Source organism: Macrosteles quadrilineatus, unplaced genomic scaffold (assembly GCF_028750875.1).
Source record: "Macrosteles quadrilineatus isolate MER2022 unplaced genomic scaffold, UCM_ALF_1.0 Scaffold_5__1_contigs__length_97177068, whole genome shotgun sequence".
Taxonomy (NCBI): domain Eukaryota; kingdom Metazoa; phylum Arthropoda; class Insecta; order Hemiptera; family Cicadellidae; genus Macrosteles; species Macrosteles quadrilineatus.
Window position 1 is genome coordinate 55,707,718 of NW_026542598.1, and position 13,438 is coordinate 55,721,155.

General features: G+C 35.4%; 1 protein-coding gene across 5 annotated transcripts in view; it reads right to left on the bottom strand.

Moving 5' to 3' along the window:
- Positions 1–13,438, bottom strand: part of LOC128994497 (protein EFR3 homolog cmp44E) — a 43,654-nt gene that overhangs the window by 1,906 nt on the left and 28,310 nt on the right. For 3 of the 5 annotated variants that reach the window (XM_054419087.1, XM_054419089.1, XM_054419090.1), the window contains exons 17-19: positions 2,663–2,692; positions 1,131–1,227; positions 193–351 (exon numbers count right to left, since the gene is read on the bottom strand). In XM_054419087.1, coding sequence (XP_054275062.1) covers positions 193–351; positions 1,131–1,227; positions 2,663–2,692 — 286 coding nt within the window. Of the gene's footprint in view, positions 1–192; positions 352–1,130; positions 1,228–2,662; positions 2,693–13,279; positions 13,411–13,438 lie in introns of those variants that run through there. The other 2 variants (XM_054419088.1, XM_054419091.1) reach the window with 2 other exon arrangements.

Below are 13,438 nucleotides of genomic sequence, written 5' to 3' on the forward strand. Positions count from 1 at the left end.
GTAGGCCAGCTCTTTCTCACCAAAACATAATCATTTTTCCAGTACAGACATCAGTTCAACATTTTGGTTCATCAAAATCTTTGAACTAGCCCCTTGGAGTTTGCATTTCTTTGTCTAGAGTAGTTCATACGAGTTGACTCTCAAAGGTGATTCAGAATGCCTACAAATAAGACCACTCCAGCATGTACTCACCCTGGAGGTGGTGAGGTCGACCAGTTCGTTGAAGGGAGTAGTTCTGAACCTCTCACACAACTGTCTCTGTCTCTCTGCTTCCTCGTCTCTCTTTACCTCAGGACTCTCAGAGAGAACACGCTTCATCGCCTCAAACGTCAACTCCTCTTCTGGATATTTCTGTAAACAATTGAAATATGAATTAACGTTCAGTTTTTGTAACCACTCCAACCAGATTAATCAGTCCGTCATGTAATCCAATGCCCGTATAATCCGTCAAGTTTATTAACTTTTTGATGTGTGATTCTGATTCGTGTCCAAGTGTTCCTTCCACATTTTTATATTTCATTACATTTCAAATTACCCAATTGTTGAAAAAGTAAATATACGAGACATTTTTTTTAAAGTAAGTTCCGTTTTTAAATTTCTTCGGCTGCGATTGGCATTTTGGACATTTGCGCTGTGTATGTGCATCTATTGGCAAGCCTGCACCGTAAATTCGGCAAAAATCGGCCAAGTTTACATCCGGTTTCGAGCATTTAAAATGGTGCCGCCAACTGTGAAGTGCGTGCTGTAATTAGATTTGTAACTGCTAGAGGTGTGAAAGCCATTGAAATTCATCGAAACATTAGTGAAATGTATAACGAGAACATTATGAGCGACGAAATGGTACACAAGTGGGTAAGGGCATTTAAAGACGGCCCCACTAATGCACTGGGTGGCGTCATTACTGTCACCAGTACCCAGTGCGTTGCTCATCATGAAGCATTCTCCAGTTAAGTTTATTCACATACATACATATCTTCAGAAGATTTTTAAATGCAGTATGTAATGTATAAGAATTATTTCACTTTGTACTTTAACACAAATAAAACATTCTTACATTTACACAATGAGTAAATTAATAGGTTAGTGAAAATCTGCGCCTAGTCACACTATAGGTTGAAGTTAAGACCCACCCTTTGTACTCCAGGGGTGGAGGTAGCACTGTCCAGCTCCGATGAGATGTCCACAATACTGCCTTTGATCACAGCTGTGTTCTCCACCCAACTGTGCCTGTGGAACAGTTATTGAATAAAAACCAGTTTCTGGTGAAAAATTACTTAAATAAACCGGTTTAATTTGTAAAATTTGTCAATAAATAATTAAAAGATTTAATAACAGAGAGATGTGCATGTGATTATTCGTCTGCAAGAGCCAGGTTTAAAAAATGTTGAAACATTTTATCAGGGTATATATTATCACAGTTTACAAAATTATACAAATATTTTAACACTAGTTTAAAATTAAATAGAGAAAAAATATTGTTTGTACTAAATTGTCAAAGGGCATTTGATGTGAGGTCTACACCAAATCTAAAAGCTAAAAAAAAACTAGATGCAAAGGTTGATAACAGATTAAGTTGTAGATTCTAAGATAGTAAAAAATGTATGGCTATGGCTACACGAATAAAAGCTACAGATTTGAGAAAAGACACAATATTGTAAGCTAAGTCAATATTAAGGTTTGTTTTACAAAATGTATAGTCAAAACCTCAAGCTAAAATATCATACCTTAAAACCATAACCCATACTGTTAAAGGAATCGGTTCTGCTAAGTTGCCCGTTTACTCTGATGAGTTTTAGAGAACACTCACTGTCACTCACTTAAACACGCACACCCTCATGGACAAGCCTATGTGTTCGCTGGTCTAATGGTGACTGACTCACCTACTAAATATTAATTCCAATGAATGTAATGTTTAAATGTTCAATGTAAGGCTATTATTTGATTTTAAGCCTATAGATTTTTTAAAGAGCCCAAACACAAATGTTTTTACGAGTACAACATTCCTATGAGTTTCACTGAAAGTTAATTAATCAACTTTTTATGCCTATAGAACTCTGTCTGTATCTTTTATAAATAATTAATCTTAAACAATTGGCCTACAAAAAATAGAGCATTTAATTGAATACTTAAAATCAATATATTTCTGGACTAAGACCTAGTAGGCGAGTCAGGTCTAGCCACAGTTAGGCCGGTCCGTGAAAGTGTATGTGTGTGAGGGTCGCCTAATTCTCTTAGCTCACCAGTAAATGGTCACAGAATACCTATAGTACTTTTTTTTTTAATAAGAACCATTAAAACTTGAACAAATAAACAATACAATTTAAAATTCTTGAATATACCATTTTAATAAAGAATTAAACTTGTAATAATTATTAAAACTATTGAAACACTAAAACCCACCACATTTCAAATCATTTGATGATTTTTTCCTAAATGTATGATGAGGCGTTTGGTAACCAATGTTCAAGACAAACACAAAAAAATTTCACAAAAAAAGGAAAAAAACAAACATTTGCATGACAGACTGATAAATTAGTAGGCCTACCTACTGAATCAATGAAGCAATAACCGGTCATTTAATTGTGAGGAAAAGCAAATTCTGATAAAAAGCATTCAAGGTAAAAACAAAAACGGGGATCATTTACATCCACACAAGACTCACTTTAACACATAGCCAGGAGGAGACAAAGCCCTAGAGAAACAGTGATTTGTCAGCATCTTGATCATGTACTGTATACATATCTAGTCTTGTTCTCATAAAATAAAAATCTCATCAACATGTATAAGCTGTGGTTATAGATTATTAGGCAGAAAGAACATACATACGTTGAATAAGACACTTACAGAATGTACTACTGAAAAAATTCTATTTTCTCTCTTAGTTGGTGATTACAATAGCTTATGTGGGTTAAAAGATGTTATTGATTACAATGAGCAAAAAATTCAGTCTGGCTTGGTCATAAAGTGGGACAACACCCCACTCTTTTGCTGTCTCATTTTAACTAATTTTATTTTTATTCTAGAACTAACCAACAACTTTTATATGGATGTTAAATACTGATGGTCCTATGCCTTAACAATAAGTCTAAAAGTGAATGCACATACACCGAATGAGTACAACTGCAAAACAACACAGTAAAATTGTATGTTCCAGTATCATAACCAACAATCTTAAGATCTGAAAGCAAGCACGAGGTCGGCCGGACAGAAGCGACCTGCGCGAGGAATTATCGCGTATGTAAGAGGAGGTCGCTTTCTAAGCGGCCGTACCATACATATTTAAGAGTCTTCCTTAGTGGAAGCCATGTTGGATTTTTTCCCCATAAGAACAATGTTAACTTTGGATCCCTATATCTCATTAGCGAATTGTCATATAAGCATGGACAAGGAGTTAAATTAAAGGTATTGCAGTCCTCTAGTGATTGACGTTTTTAATTTTACAATTTTTACTTTTTATGATGAATAATTGATTATTAATTAACTTAAAATTCAACTAATTATTGAAAGAAAATGAAGACGCATTTTCGAAATTCAAAAACGTCAGTCTCGAGTCTATTATGTTATAAATAAAAGTTATAAATTTCAAAGCGATGTCTGAACAAATAACGCCGTTACGTGTCCACAAATTGAGTAATGTTCTGATTGAAAGGCCACTGATCGGCGCGCAGTCTGGTGGCAAAGAGAACAACATATTCGGCGCGGAGTGATACAATAACATGTCCGGTGGCGGGTGTTTGGTGTTTTTGAATAAGAATACTGAATGGCTGGTTAAAATTTGTTTAATTGTTTGAACGTATTATTACAAAGCATGTAAATTTTAGATTTGATTGCACTTACGGGAAATGCATTTTCATTTTTTTTATTTCTCAGGTATATATTTTGTGAAATACAGTAACATTACTGAATTTTTTAACAATAATATTGTACTTGCTAACTGAAATTAAAGTCAGGAGGTCGGTTATCAAACATACAATAGGCTTAATAATGTTAAGCATTACTAATTAATTAAATAGTCCTACAGCAGTCAATATTAAGGTTTGTTGCGCTATATTTAGATACAGTATTTTACTTTATTACCGTAAATTTTAATTACTTTACTGGTTTACAAAACTTGCATTCGACATCAGATGTGTTTTGTTTGAAACCAAACCAAACCAAACTCATTCGTTGTCCAAAAATCACCCTCTTCCAAGTAAGGCTATAACGGTACATTGCAAAACTAGAAAGTTGAAATTCTCAGAAGTCATCAGAATGTCCGTGTACCCCTGCGCCCATCCCTTGCAGTGTCAGTCTCCAACCAGCTTGTCTTGTGCTGAGTGCGTGAAACTGTGCAAATTTGTCTAGTAGAATAGCAGTTCATTTTACAAGTTTAAATATTTAATATCTTTACGTAATTAGTTTTCTTTTTCACTGTTAGTAGGGTAGTCTTTATTTTTTATTATAATTTCATAATAGTAAGGTAGTTATTTACAAAAAATGGGTAACAGGAGAAATCGATCGAAGAAAAAAAAACGCAGGACCGGAAATATTTTGGCCGAATGGCGAATTTTAAAAAGTTTCGGTCTTCACAAATCTTCAAATTTGACAGTGAAAAACATCGTGTGCGACACGCAGAAAATGGACGTTATTCAGGGTGAAGTGGACAGTGTGCAAAGAACAATTGACGTTATTCAGTGCGAGGTAGGAAACATCGCAGAGACGGAACCTTCATCTTTGATACCAGAACGAGATGATCAGAACAATGAGGTAGGCCTAGGTGTAGAAACGAGTACCACGGAATCGTTTTCTCAACACATTATCCAAGAAAAGCTTTTGGTTGGTAGGCGAATCGTCGATATTAAGTGGTTCTTGGACGAAATAAAGAAAATGAGCGACCACGGCATAGCGTTCGGATGTTCGTTCACTAATATGTGTTTTCAAAGCGAAATTTGCCGTGGGCTGCGAAGCGGGTTTATCTTTAGATGTAATATGTGTCATTTTCGATATACACTTTGGAGTGAACCGGAAGCTAGCAGCATGGACGTGAATACAGCGGCAGTGGCGGCAGTGATGGGTGCCGGTGGTGGATTCACCACTCTACAGCAACTGACGGCGGGCATGAACATCAGATGTATGAGTGAAAGGACGTACGCGGCCCAACACGCCGCGGTCTCTGAGGGATGGGAGAGTACGGCGCTGGAGGAGATGAAGGCGGCGGCCGAGGAGGAGGCGTCGCTGGCAAGGGAGCGAGGAGACGTCGACAGGCACGGCGTTCCTCTACTGACTGTTGTCGCCGATGCCAGCTGGGCCAAGCGGTCTTACAGAACCAACTTCAGCAGCTTATCTGGCGTGGTATGTTTTATGTCAGTTCCTTATAAATAAATTAATAAATTTATTATGGACTTATCCGTCCAGAAGCATAGAAATCATTTTCTTGCAAATAATTAATGCCAAGTTGCAGAAAATCTGTTTATTAAAAGTATTAAAAATGTTTAATATTCATACAATATTTACCCAATAACAAAATGTCGGGTACTGATTAATATTGTGCAGTTTATATGTAACTTAAAATCAGGCCCTGTTTTAGGCCTATTACAGCATAAAACAGTTTTTAGGGTAAGATAGTAGGTAGATGAAAAACCAACTACAATGAACAAATAACTAGAAACTGGATCAGTCCTAGTAACTTAGTCTGCGGTAAAGACAAACAATTTGTTGTTTGTAAAATAAAGTATTGAACTATTACGTCTACGTCTGTTCTATTGTTTGAATAAATTTTTCAGTTTCTGAGATGCTACGCTTTTAATAAAAATTAATCACATTTTAATTTAACTTGAAAAATTAATCGCAACATAACTCAAGTAAAAATGATCTGACTGATGAAATTTAGCACTTACGTGTACAAAAAACGTTCATTCTAACGAGTTCGCGAACCAGCATGATCAGACAATGAAACGGAGTTATCGTTTACATTAATTTTTATCTCGGAACTATTAACAATGCAGTTTTCACAATTGATCCTCCATATTTTTTTTATTATTCTTATTCTAAATTTTATGTAGAATACGAAAATGACATCATCTACTCAAATCCATTTACAGGTTATTATAAACATGTTATTTTTAACTCTGTATATACATATACAGGGTGTTTTTTTTTAACTTGCATCTTCATTTATGTAAAAACCGCAATAGATAGAAATATGCAGTTAGCGGGAATCATCTATTGACGTAGGGGGCACATTTTTTTTTAATTCAACGTTACATTCACATTCGCCCCTTTCCCCCCTGCCCCCAACTTATTTCTTTTAAATAGCAAGGTACCCCTTGTGACATATCAAATGAAAGAGCATGAAAAAAGAAAATTTTTGGTGAAAAAAAAATTAAAATGAAGGCTCATGAATTTGTGAGATAATCCCCCCCTTTTCCGGGGGTGATAAATTAAGTTCCGGGGAAGGGGGGGGGGAAATATCTCGCAAATTTATGAACCGATTTTAAATTTTTTTCATCAAACATTTTCTTTTTTTATGCTCTTTCATTTGATATGTCACAAGGGGTACCTTGCTATTAAAAAAAATTAAGTTGGTGGCAGGGGGGGAAAGGGGGGGATGTGAATGTAACGTTGAATTCAAAACAATTGGGCCCCCTACGTCAATAGATGATTCCCGTAAACTGCATATTTCTATCTATTGCGGTTTTTACATAAATAAAGATGAAAGTTTAAAAAAAACAACCTGTATAGTAGTCCATAAATAACGGATGACTTTTAAACTATAGTCAATCAGTCATTGTTACGAGGAGAACTGTCATTGTTGTATTAAACAACTAATCATGGACCGTTGGACAGTACAAAAACTACTTGTATTGTTTAGTCTATGACCTTACATTTTGCATTGAAGCACATTTTAAAAATAACGAGTCTGTGATTGCTATATCCAGCGGTTACTTGGCAATTATTTCAACGTCCGTCGTCATGAAGCGGTTCCATAAGAATGCTATCTATAGGTGGGTGATTAAAAGAGCTAAGTGACCTGTTTTCAAGAATAAACCTCCGGGGAGGTAAAAGACCGTACGTACAGATGTACATGTTTATGTTTATGATCCATACCGGTATTTTTCTAGTATTCATGGAATATTCGCAAGAGTTCGGGAAATGATTAGGTACTCAAATGGCACGTCATTTGCTTTTGTTTAATACAACAATGAACATCCTATGAGTAACTCAGCTGATTTAAATATGTTTTAAAATGATCAGTTATTTTCATGGACTACCCTTTATGCAGAGTGATTGATATAAGTGTGCCAGCTATTTTATTAGAAAGTTATAGGAGATATAACAAAATGTTAAATTGTAACTGGCTTTGAATTTTTGTTTAAAAAGTTGCGATCAAATTAAAAAAATAATTTTAGCCGCCATTTTTTTCAATATGGCCACCGGCTTTGATTATTATTTGAACTTTGATCATTAATAGTAGTTCATATTCTATAAAGACATTTTCCTGTATAACACCAAAATATATCGTTTTTACAGGGAGCTATCGTGGGATTTCACACAAGGAAGGTGCTCTACATCGGCGTCAAAAACCGCTACTGCTTCAGTTGTGACCGCAACAGAAACGAAACTCCTAGACAACACAAATGTTTCAAAAACTGGAACGGTAGTTCGTGTAGCATGGAGTCATCGGCAATAGTTGAAGGTTTTTTGAGCAGTGAAGAGATGTACGGTGTCAAATACGCACGGCTTGTTGCTGATGGAGATAGCAGCGTGTATCAAAAGATTGTGGAAGCAAGACCTTACGACTCATTGGTTGTTGAGAAAATCGAATGCAGGAATCATCTTCTCAGGAATTATTGCACCAAGCTAAGGGAGATATCGGCAACTAGCGTACGAGACCAAGACGTCCACTTCGACAAGACTGTGCACCTGAAGCTAAGGAAGCTAATAAAATTGTCGGTAATGAGGCTCCGATCAGCTGTAACGAAAGCGGTAGCTTACCGCAAAACAGAAAACGGAGACCTCAAAACGAAGATACGTCACTTGGAAAAGGACATTGTAAATGGACACAGCCATGTGTTTGGGGATCACCGCCGATGTGCGGAATACTTTTGCACAAGGAAAGGTGATGCCAAAGAACAAAACCACGTCCCCGATTTGGTCAAGTGCTCGCTCTACGCTAAAATTATGACTGCTGTTGGAGTTCTAGCAGACAACTCCAAACACCTAATCCACGATATAGATAGCAATAAGGCTGAGCATTACAACGCTGCTGTCGCTAAGCTCATCGGAGGGAAAAGGGTGAACTACTGCTTGAAAGGTTCCTATCAAGCAAGATGCAGTGCAGCAGTTGTTAGGCACAACACAAAACTTTCGTACTACAAGCTTCACAAAACTATGGTAAGTCCAGTCCAGGAAAGTTCACCAAAATCTTGGAAGAAAGAGCCAAAAGGAAAGTATTTTTAGCTCTTCAACGCAAGAAAAATAATCCCAAACCCCGCAGGCGTTTAATTTCTACGTCACAGAACACGTCTAAAGATTATGGACCGCTTTCACAGAAACCAGACATGGATCTAGAATTGTATAGGAAAAAAGTCGACCAACATTTTGAAGGTCTTCGCAAAACAGCAGACGAGAGGAAGAAACTTGAAGAAAATACAAGAGATCAGGGGGAAAACGAAATCTGGCGAGAAGAGCGGAGGCTTAGAATCACTGCATCTAACTTTGGCCAAGTATGCAGGAAGAGACCCCACACCAACTCAGCACCTCTAGTTTCTTCACTTCTCTACTACAACAAGAAAGACAACGACGCTATGAGGTACGGCCGAGACAACGAACCTGTTGCAGTAGCTGAGTTGTCAAAAATATTAGGAGAAGACATTCATCGATGTGGCCTCTTTGTGGACCCGGAGTTTCCTTTTCTTGGTGCAACTCCTGACGGTTTAGTAGGAGAAGATAAAATAGTAGAAATTAAGTGTCCCTATGCCGGACAGGACCTGACGCCAGACGACCTCATTAATCAACGTAAGGGAGAGGTAGCCTCCTTGTTCATTAAGAAAGCAAGAGGTTTTGAAATCAATAAGAAGCACAAATACTTCTTCCAAGTGCAGGGCGAGCTACATGTAACACCACGGCAGTACTGCATATTCACTATTTGGACTCCTCTTGGTATAAGAACTGAAATCATCGAAAGGGACGATGAGTTTTGGAGAGACGAAATGGAGAAGAAATTATTTGATTTCTACTACGACTGCGTACTCCCAGAATTGATTGATCCGAGAAAAAGGAGGAATATGCCACTTAGGGAGCCAGCCTACATTGTGGAGGCTCAAAAGAGAAAAGAGGATATGGTTCTGGCAAAACCTCTCTTAAATACTTAGTCCATTATCACACTCAATCCATTTTGGTACAATCCAATTAGCTTTGTACGTTTATATTTATATTTTTATGTTTTATAACATTTTTAATTAGGTATATCATCAGTTTCCGCGAATGTCATTCACATTACATGTTTTTACTATTAATTTACAGCTTTAGATTAATGTTAAGTATTTTTTTTTTATAATTTTAAATTCTAAATTACTTTTGAACTACTGAATGAGTTATGTAACAATACTCATAAACACATATTTTACAAACTGGCATACGTTTTTGTCAGCTCTTATACAGACTTATTTAATTTAAAAGTGTCCGGCTATGTGTTGATTAACTGTAGTTTTGGTACTTGTTAGTATGTGGTGATGAATAATGAATGTACATTTTAAAATAATGATTTTTGTTATGATTTATATTCTAAATTGTTATAAAATACTTTGAATTTGCACTGTTAGATAAAAATACCCTATTGCATCTTCTTTACAAATTGCCATACTTTTTTCATTAGCGTTTATATCGACGTACTCCATTTAAGTGTTTCCTGTTAGAGTTAATTGTTGTTTTTTCTACTAGTTAGTATGTTGTTATTAATGTTATTTTTTGTAAATAATGATTTTTGCTATGGTTTTAAATGTATGTGTTTATAAAATAATTTAAATATGCACTGTTAGATAAAAATTAGTAGGCCGATAGATTTCATATTACATTGTTGGTATTAATTACGGTATCTATCAAAATATTCGTTTTTGGCTATTTCACTAAGCAGTAGTTTATTTTTACAGTCCATCTTTAATGTGAATGATTATTTACATTCCAACTGTTTTTACAATAGTATTTTCTGTAAATTCAGTTTCATTTTAAACTATAACTGTTGGATTGATTTGTGTGTAAATATTTGTATCATAACTTAATACTGTACACGTTTGAATTGCTCAAAAGTAATGTTTTATCTATTATTGTATATATATCATATTAATCATATTATTCTTCTTGATATTAAACACATATTTTAACATTCATTAATTAAATATTAACTATTTGAATCTGTGGTGATTTTTGTTATCAATTTATGGAAGTAAATAAATAGCAAAGTTTGTAATCAAACCAGTATTTGGTTTTTTTTGTTTTTTTTTTATTTAAACAATACCTATTTGATTGGCTGTGTTTTCTGTACTCAAATATCTATTTTTAGTTCCTGGTTTCGAAATATAATTTGGCATAATACGTACTTATCGGGGAGGATTTTGGAGTGAAAAATATTGTTTGACGTGGACGTCACATATTTCAAATCCTACTTCAAACACGTCATACGATTACAGTACTTCCAAAATCAATAAAGTCTCTATTTCCTACAAGGCTAGTAGCTTGACAATTCGAATCGTTCCTACTCTTGTACCGTAAAAACAAAGCAATATATTTACATATGTTAGAACACTGTTCCATTGTTATGTCGTGTTTATTCTGTATTTGTTATAACTAGGTGAAACCCGTCGAAATTGACGGTTACTTTCAAGGCCAATTCATCTAACTGCGATAAATTGAGTGAAATTATACATATTTTGAGCATTTAGCATCGTTTAAAGAGTAATAAGTGTAAAAACAATAATGATATTAATTGCGTTAGTTACCAAATATCAATCATCATAAGATCATTAAATGAATAAAATATTTCCCATACTGTACGTCATCGGAGTTTTTATTAGTATGTTATCTGATATCTCTTCCTTTGAAAGAACCTTTAAATAGTATTAAAATCGTATTGGTGGATCTTTTGTAGTTAAACACTTCCGTGATTTCATCAGTGTAGCCTAATGCAGATTAATCTATGATTTTATTTGAAAAAATATCTGTTTGTTGGGATGACATGTTTTAACTTCAAAGGAAGGTATATCAGTTACAGCGTAGGCTAAGTTTGATTTTTCCTTCGTCACGTCGCGTCAGTTCATATCGTACATCTGTGCCAATGAATAACCCTCTAGCACAGTTTTGAGAAATTGGTTGTGGGGTTACTGTTAAAGCTGGAATTCCTTGACATAAGGGATGTCAGTTAATTGTCTCAGCCTTATCAATTACATAAAGTTGTCAATATAATCTCTCTACGGAATGTTAGGTGTAGTGTGTAGTGGAATATACTTGAAGTGAAGTTGGCTTTTATTCTTTAACTGTTAGGGGCCACCTCATTTATATGGGCGTGCGGCTTCATTGGCAAGAAATAATGGAAATGCAATGTGGCATTTCCAAAAAGCAAAAAAATAAATTGGCTGTTACGTTATTTATTGACGTTTACATGCATTGTTAATCAACGTATCTTATAAAGGATGGTGTGATTTAGTTTAAAAGGGATATGACCTTTCTGTCATGACAGTAGCTGCTTAAATAGTATTTACTAATTGGGCCATTTTTACAGACAAAATGTTGTGTTATTTTCAATAATGTTACAAACCCAGTGAGCCACGGTCCGTAATGTAGGCCACTGCAAATAATTTGCCAAGATAGGTGCTATTTTTAGGCAAGGTTTCTGTGTTTGGATGTTATTAGACACGGTAAGGGTACAATAAAATTCTTCTCTTCAGATGAATTATCTGTTGGAGAAATATAAGCCGAATTATAATGTCACAATGCGAGTTTGAGCATTGTGGAACTATATGGGTAAGTTACATAGATTTTTTTAGGCTGCTGCTCAGTGTACTTTAAGAATATACATTTTAGAGATAAATTAAATGGTTTTTGTTGCTGGGTAGCGCTAGTAAACATGCACAACCCTTTTCGTCTAATAACATTCAATGGCTCTCAAAGAGTTCAAGTTCTTATTTGTACACATATCTATATTATGTTTTCACTAAGCTGAATGAATACAACCTCTCTGAAAAGTCTGCAGTATATTGCAGTTTTCCAGCTTAATGATTTTCTAAACCATGCACATATCTCTACATAAATATTGTAAAATGTTTATCCAGTTGCTGTAAACTACTATTAATTTAACAAAATATGGAAATGGGCGCCGTGCCCTTCTGCACTTGTATTATTTTGTATTGTATTACGTAATCAAAGATTTTTCCAATGATTGAAAACATGTATGACAATAATCTCATGAACCTATGATGATCTGTCTAGAATAATATGATAAACTATAGCAAAAGTGGTGAAAAAGGCAGAAACAACCCCGTAAAATAGATATAAGATAGTTCAATAAGAAATAATTGTAGTTACTGTGATAAAAGGATTTTCCACAGATTTCGTAATGGAACATGTTATATTGCAAAACATGACATGATACAGAAGAAATTCAATTTTAAAATCAGAAAATAACATTGGAAATACTTCTTTTGGACAATTTAGTAACTCCCAATAAATGTGTACGAAGCACACGCTGTTGTATGATCTCGAGTAGCCGACCCAGTGTTAGCAACTAGGGGCCAAACACTAGGAATGTAGCGTCAGCGACGTCCCTTTCACTTTCAGCAATTTTACAACCCTCGCCACCCCCTACACATGCAAAGAAAGAGAGACAGTAAAACAGATGTCGAAGTCGGTCGGGTCGACCTAGCCTCGGTCGTCAACTCGCTTTCTTTTTCATCGCCTACAAGCGTTTGAATAGGGGCGCGGGAGAACTACTTGTGTGATGCGGCACGCGTAATACCGGCAAAAACTTTCAGGTAGTTCTACAGAGCGCCACCAGAATTGGGTCGCATGGTCGCGTTTGAGTTGCCACTTTGCTATGGAAGACTCTTAACCACTTACAGACGATTTCTTAAACTCTATAATTTAAAAATAGTACCTACAGTACTCAAATATAAACTTAAAAAAAACTTAACCTAGAAAACAAATTTAACCTGGCACACTTCAAAAATTAGATTAATATTTAGAACTCTATAAATAATGTAATGCCAAGACAACAGATTTATTTCAGGATCATTCTTAAAATAGCCCTGTTAAAATAATGTTTGATAAAGTGTATTTTATGACCTGCGCCATTCATAAGAGTTCCGGAAAAAATCAAACTGAGACGACGCAGCCCACTGGATGAAGCTGGATTTAGGAGAGGAAAAGGAAAATAAGGAACTGAAACAAAAACAGCTAAAGTAAGGTA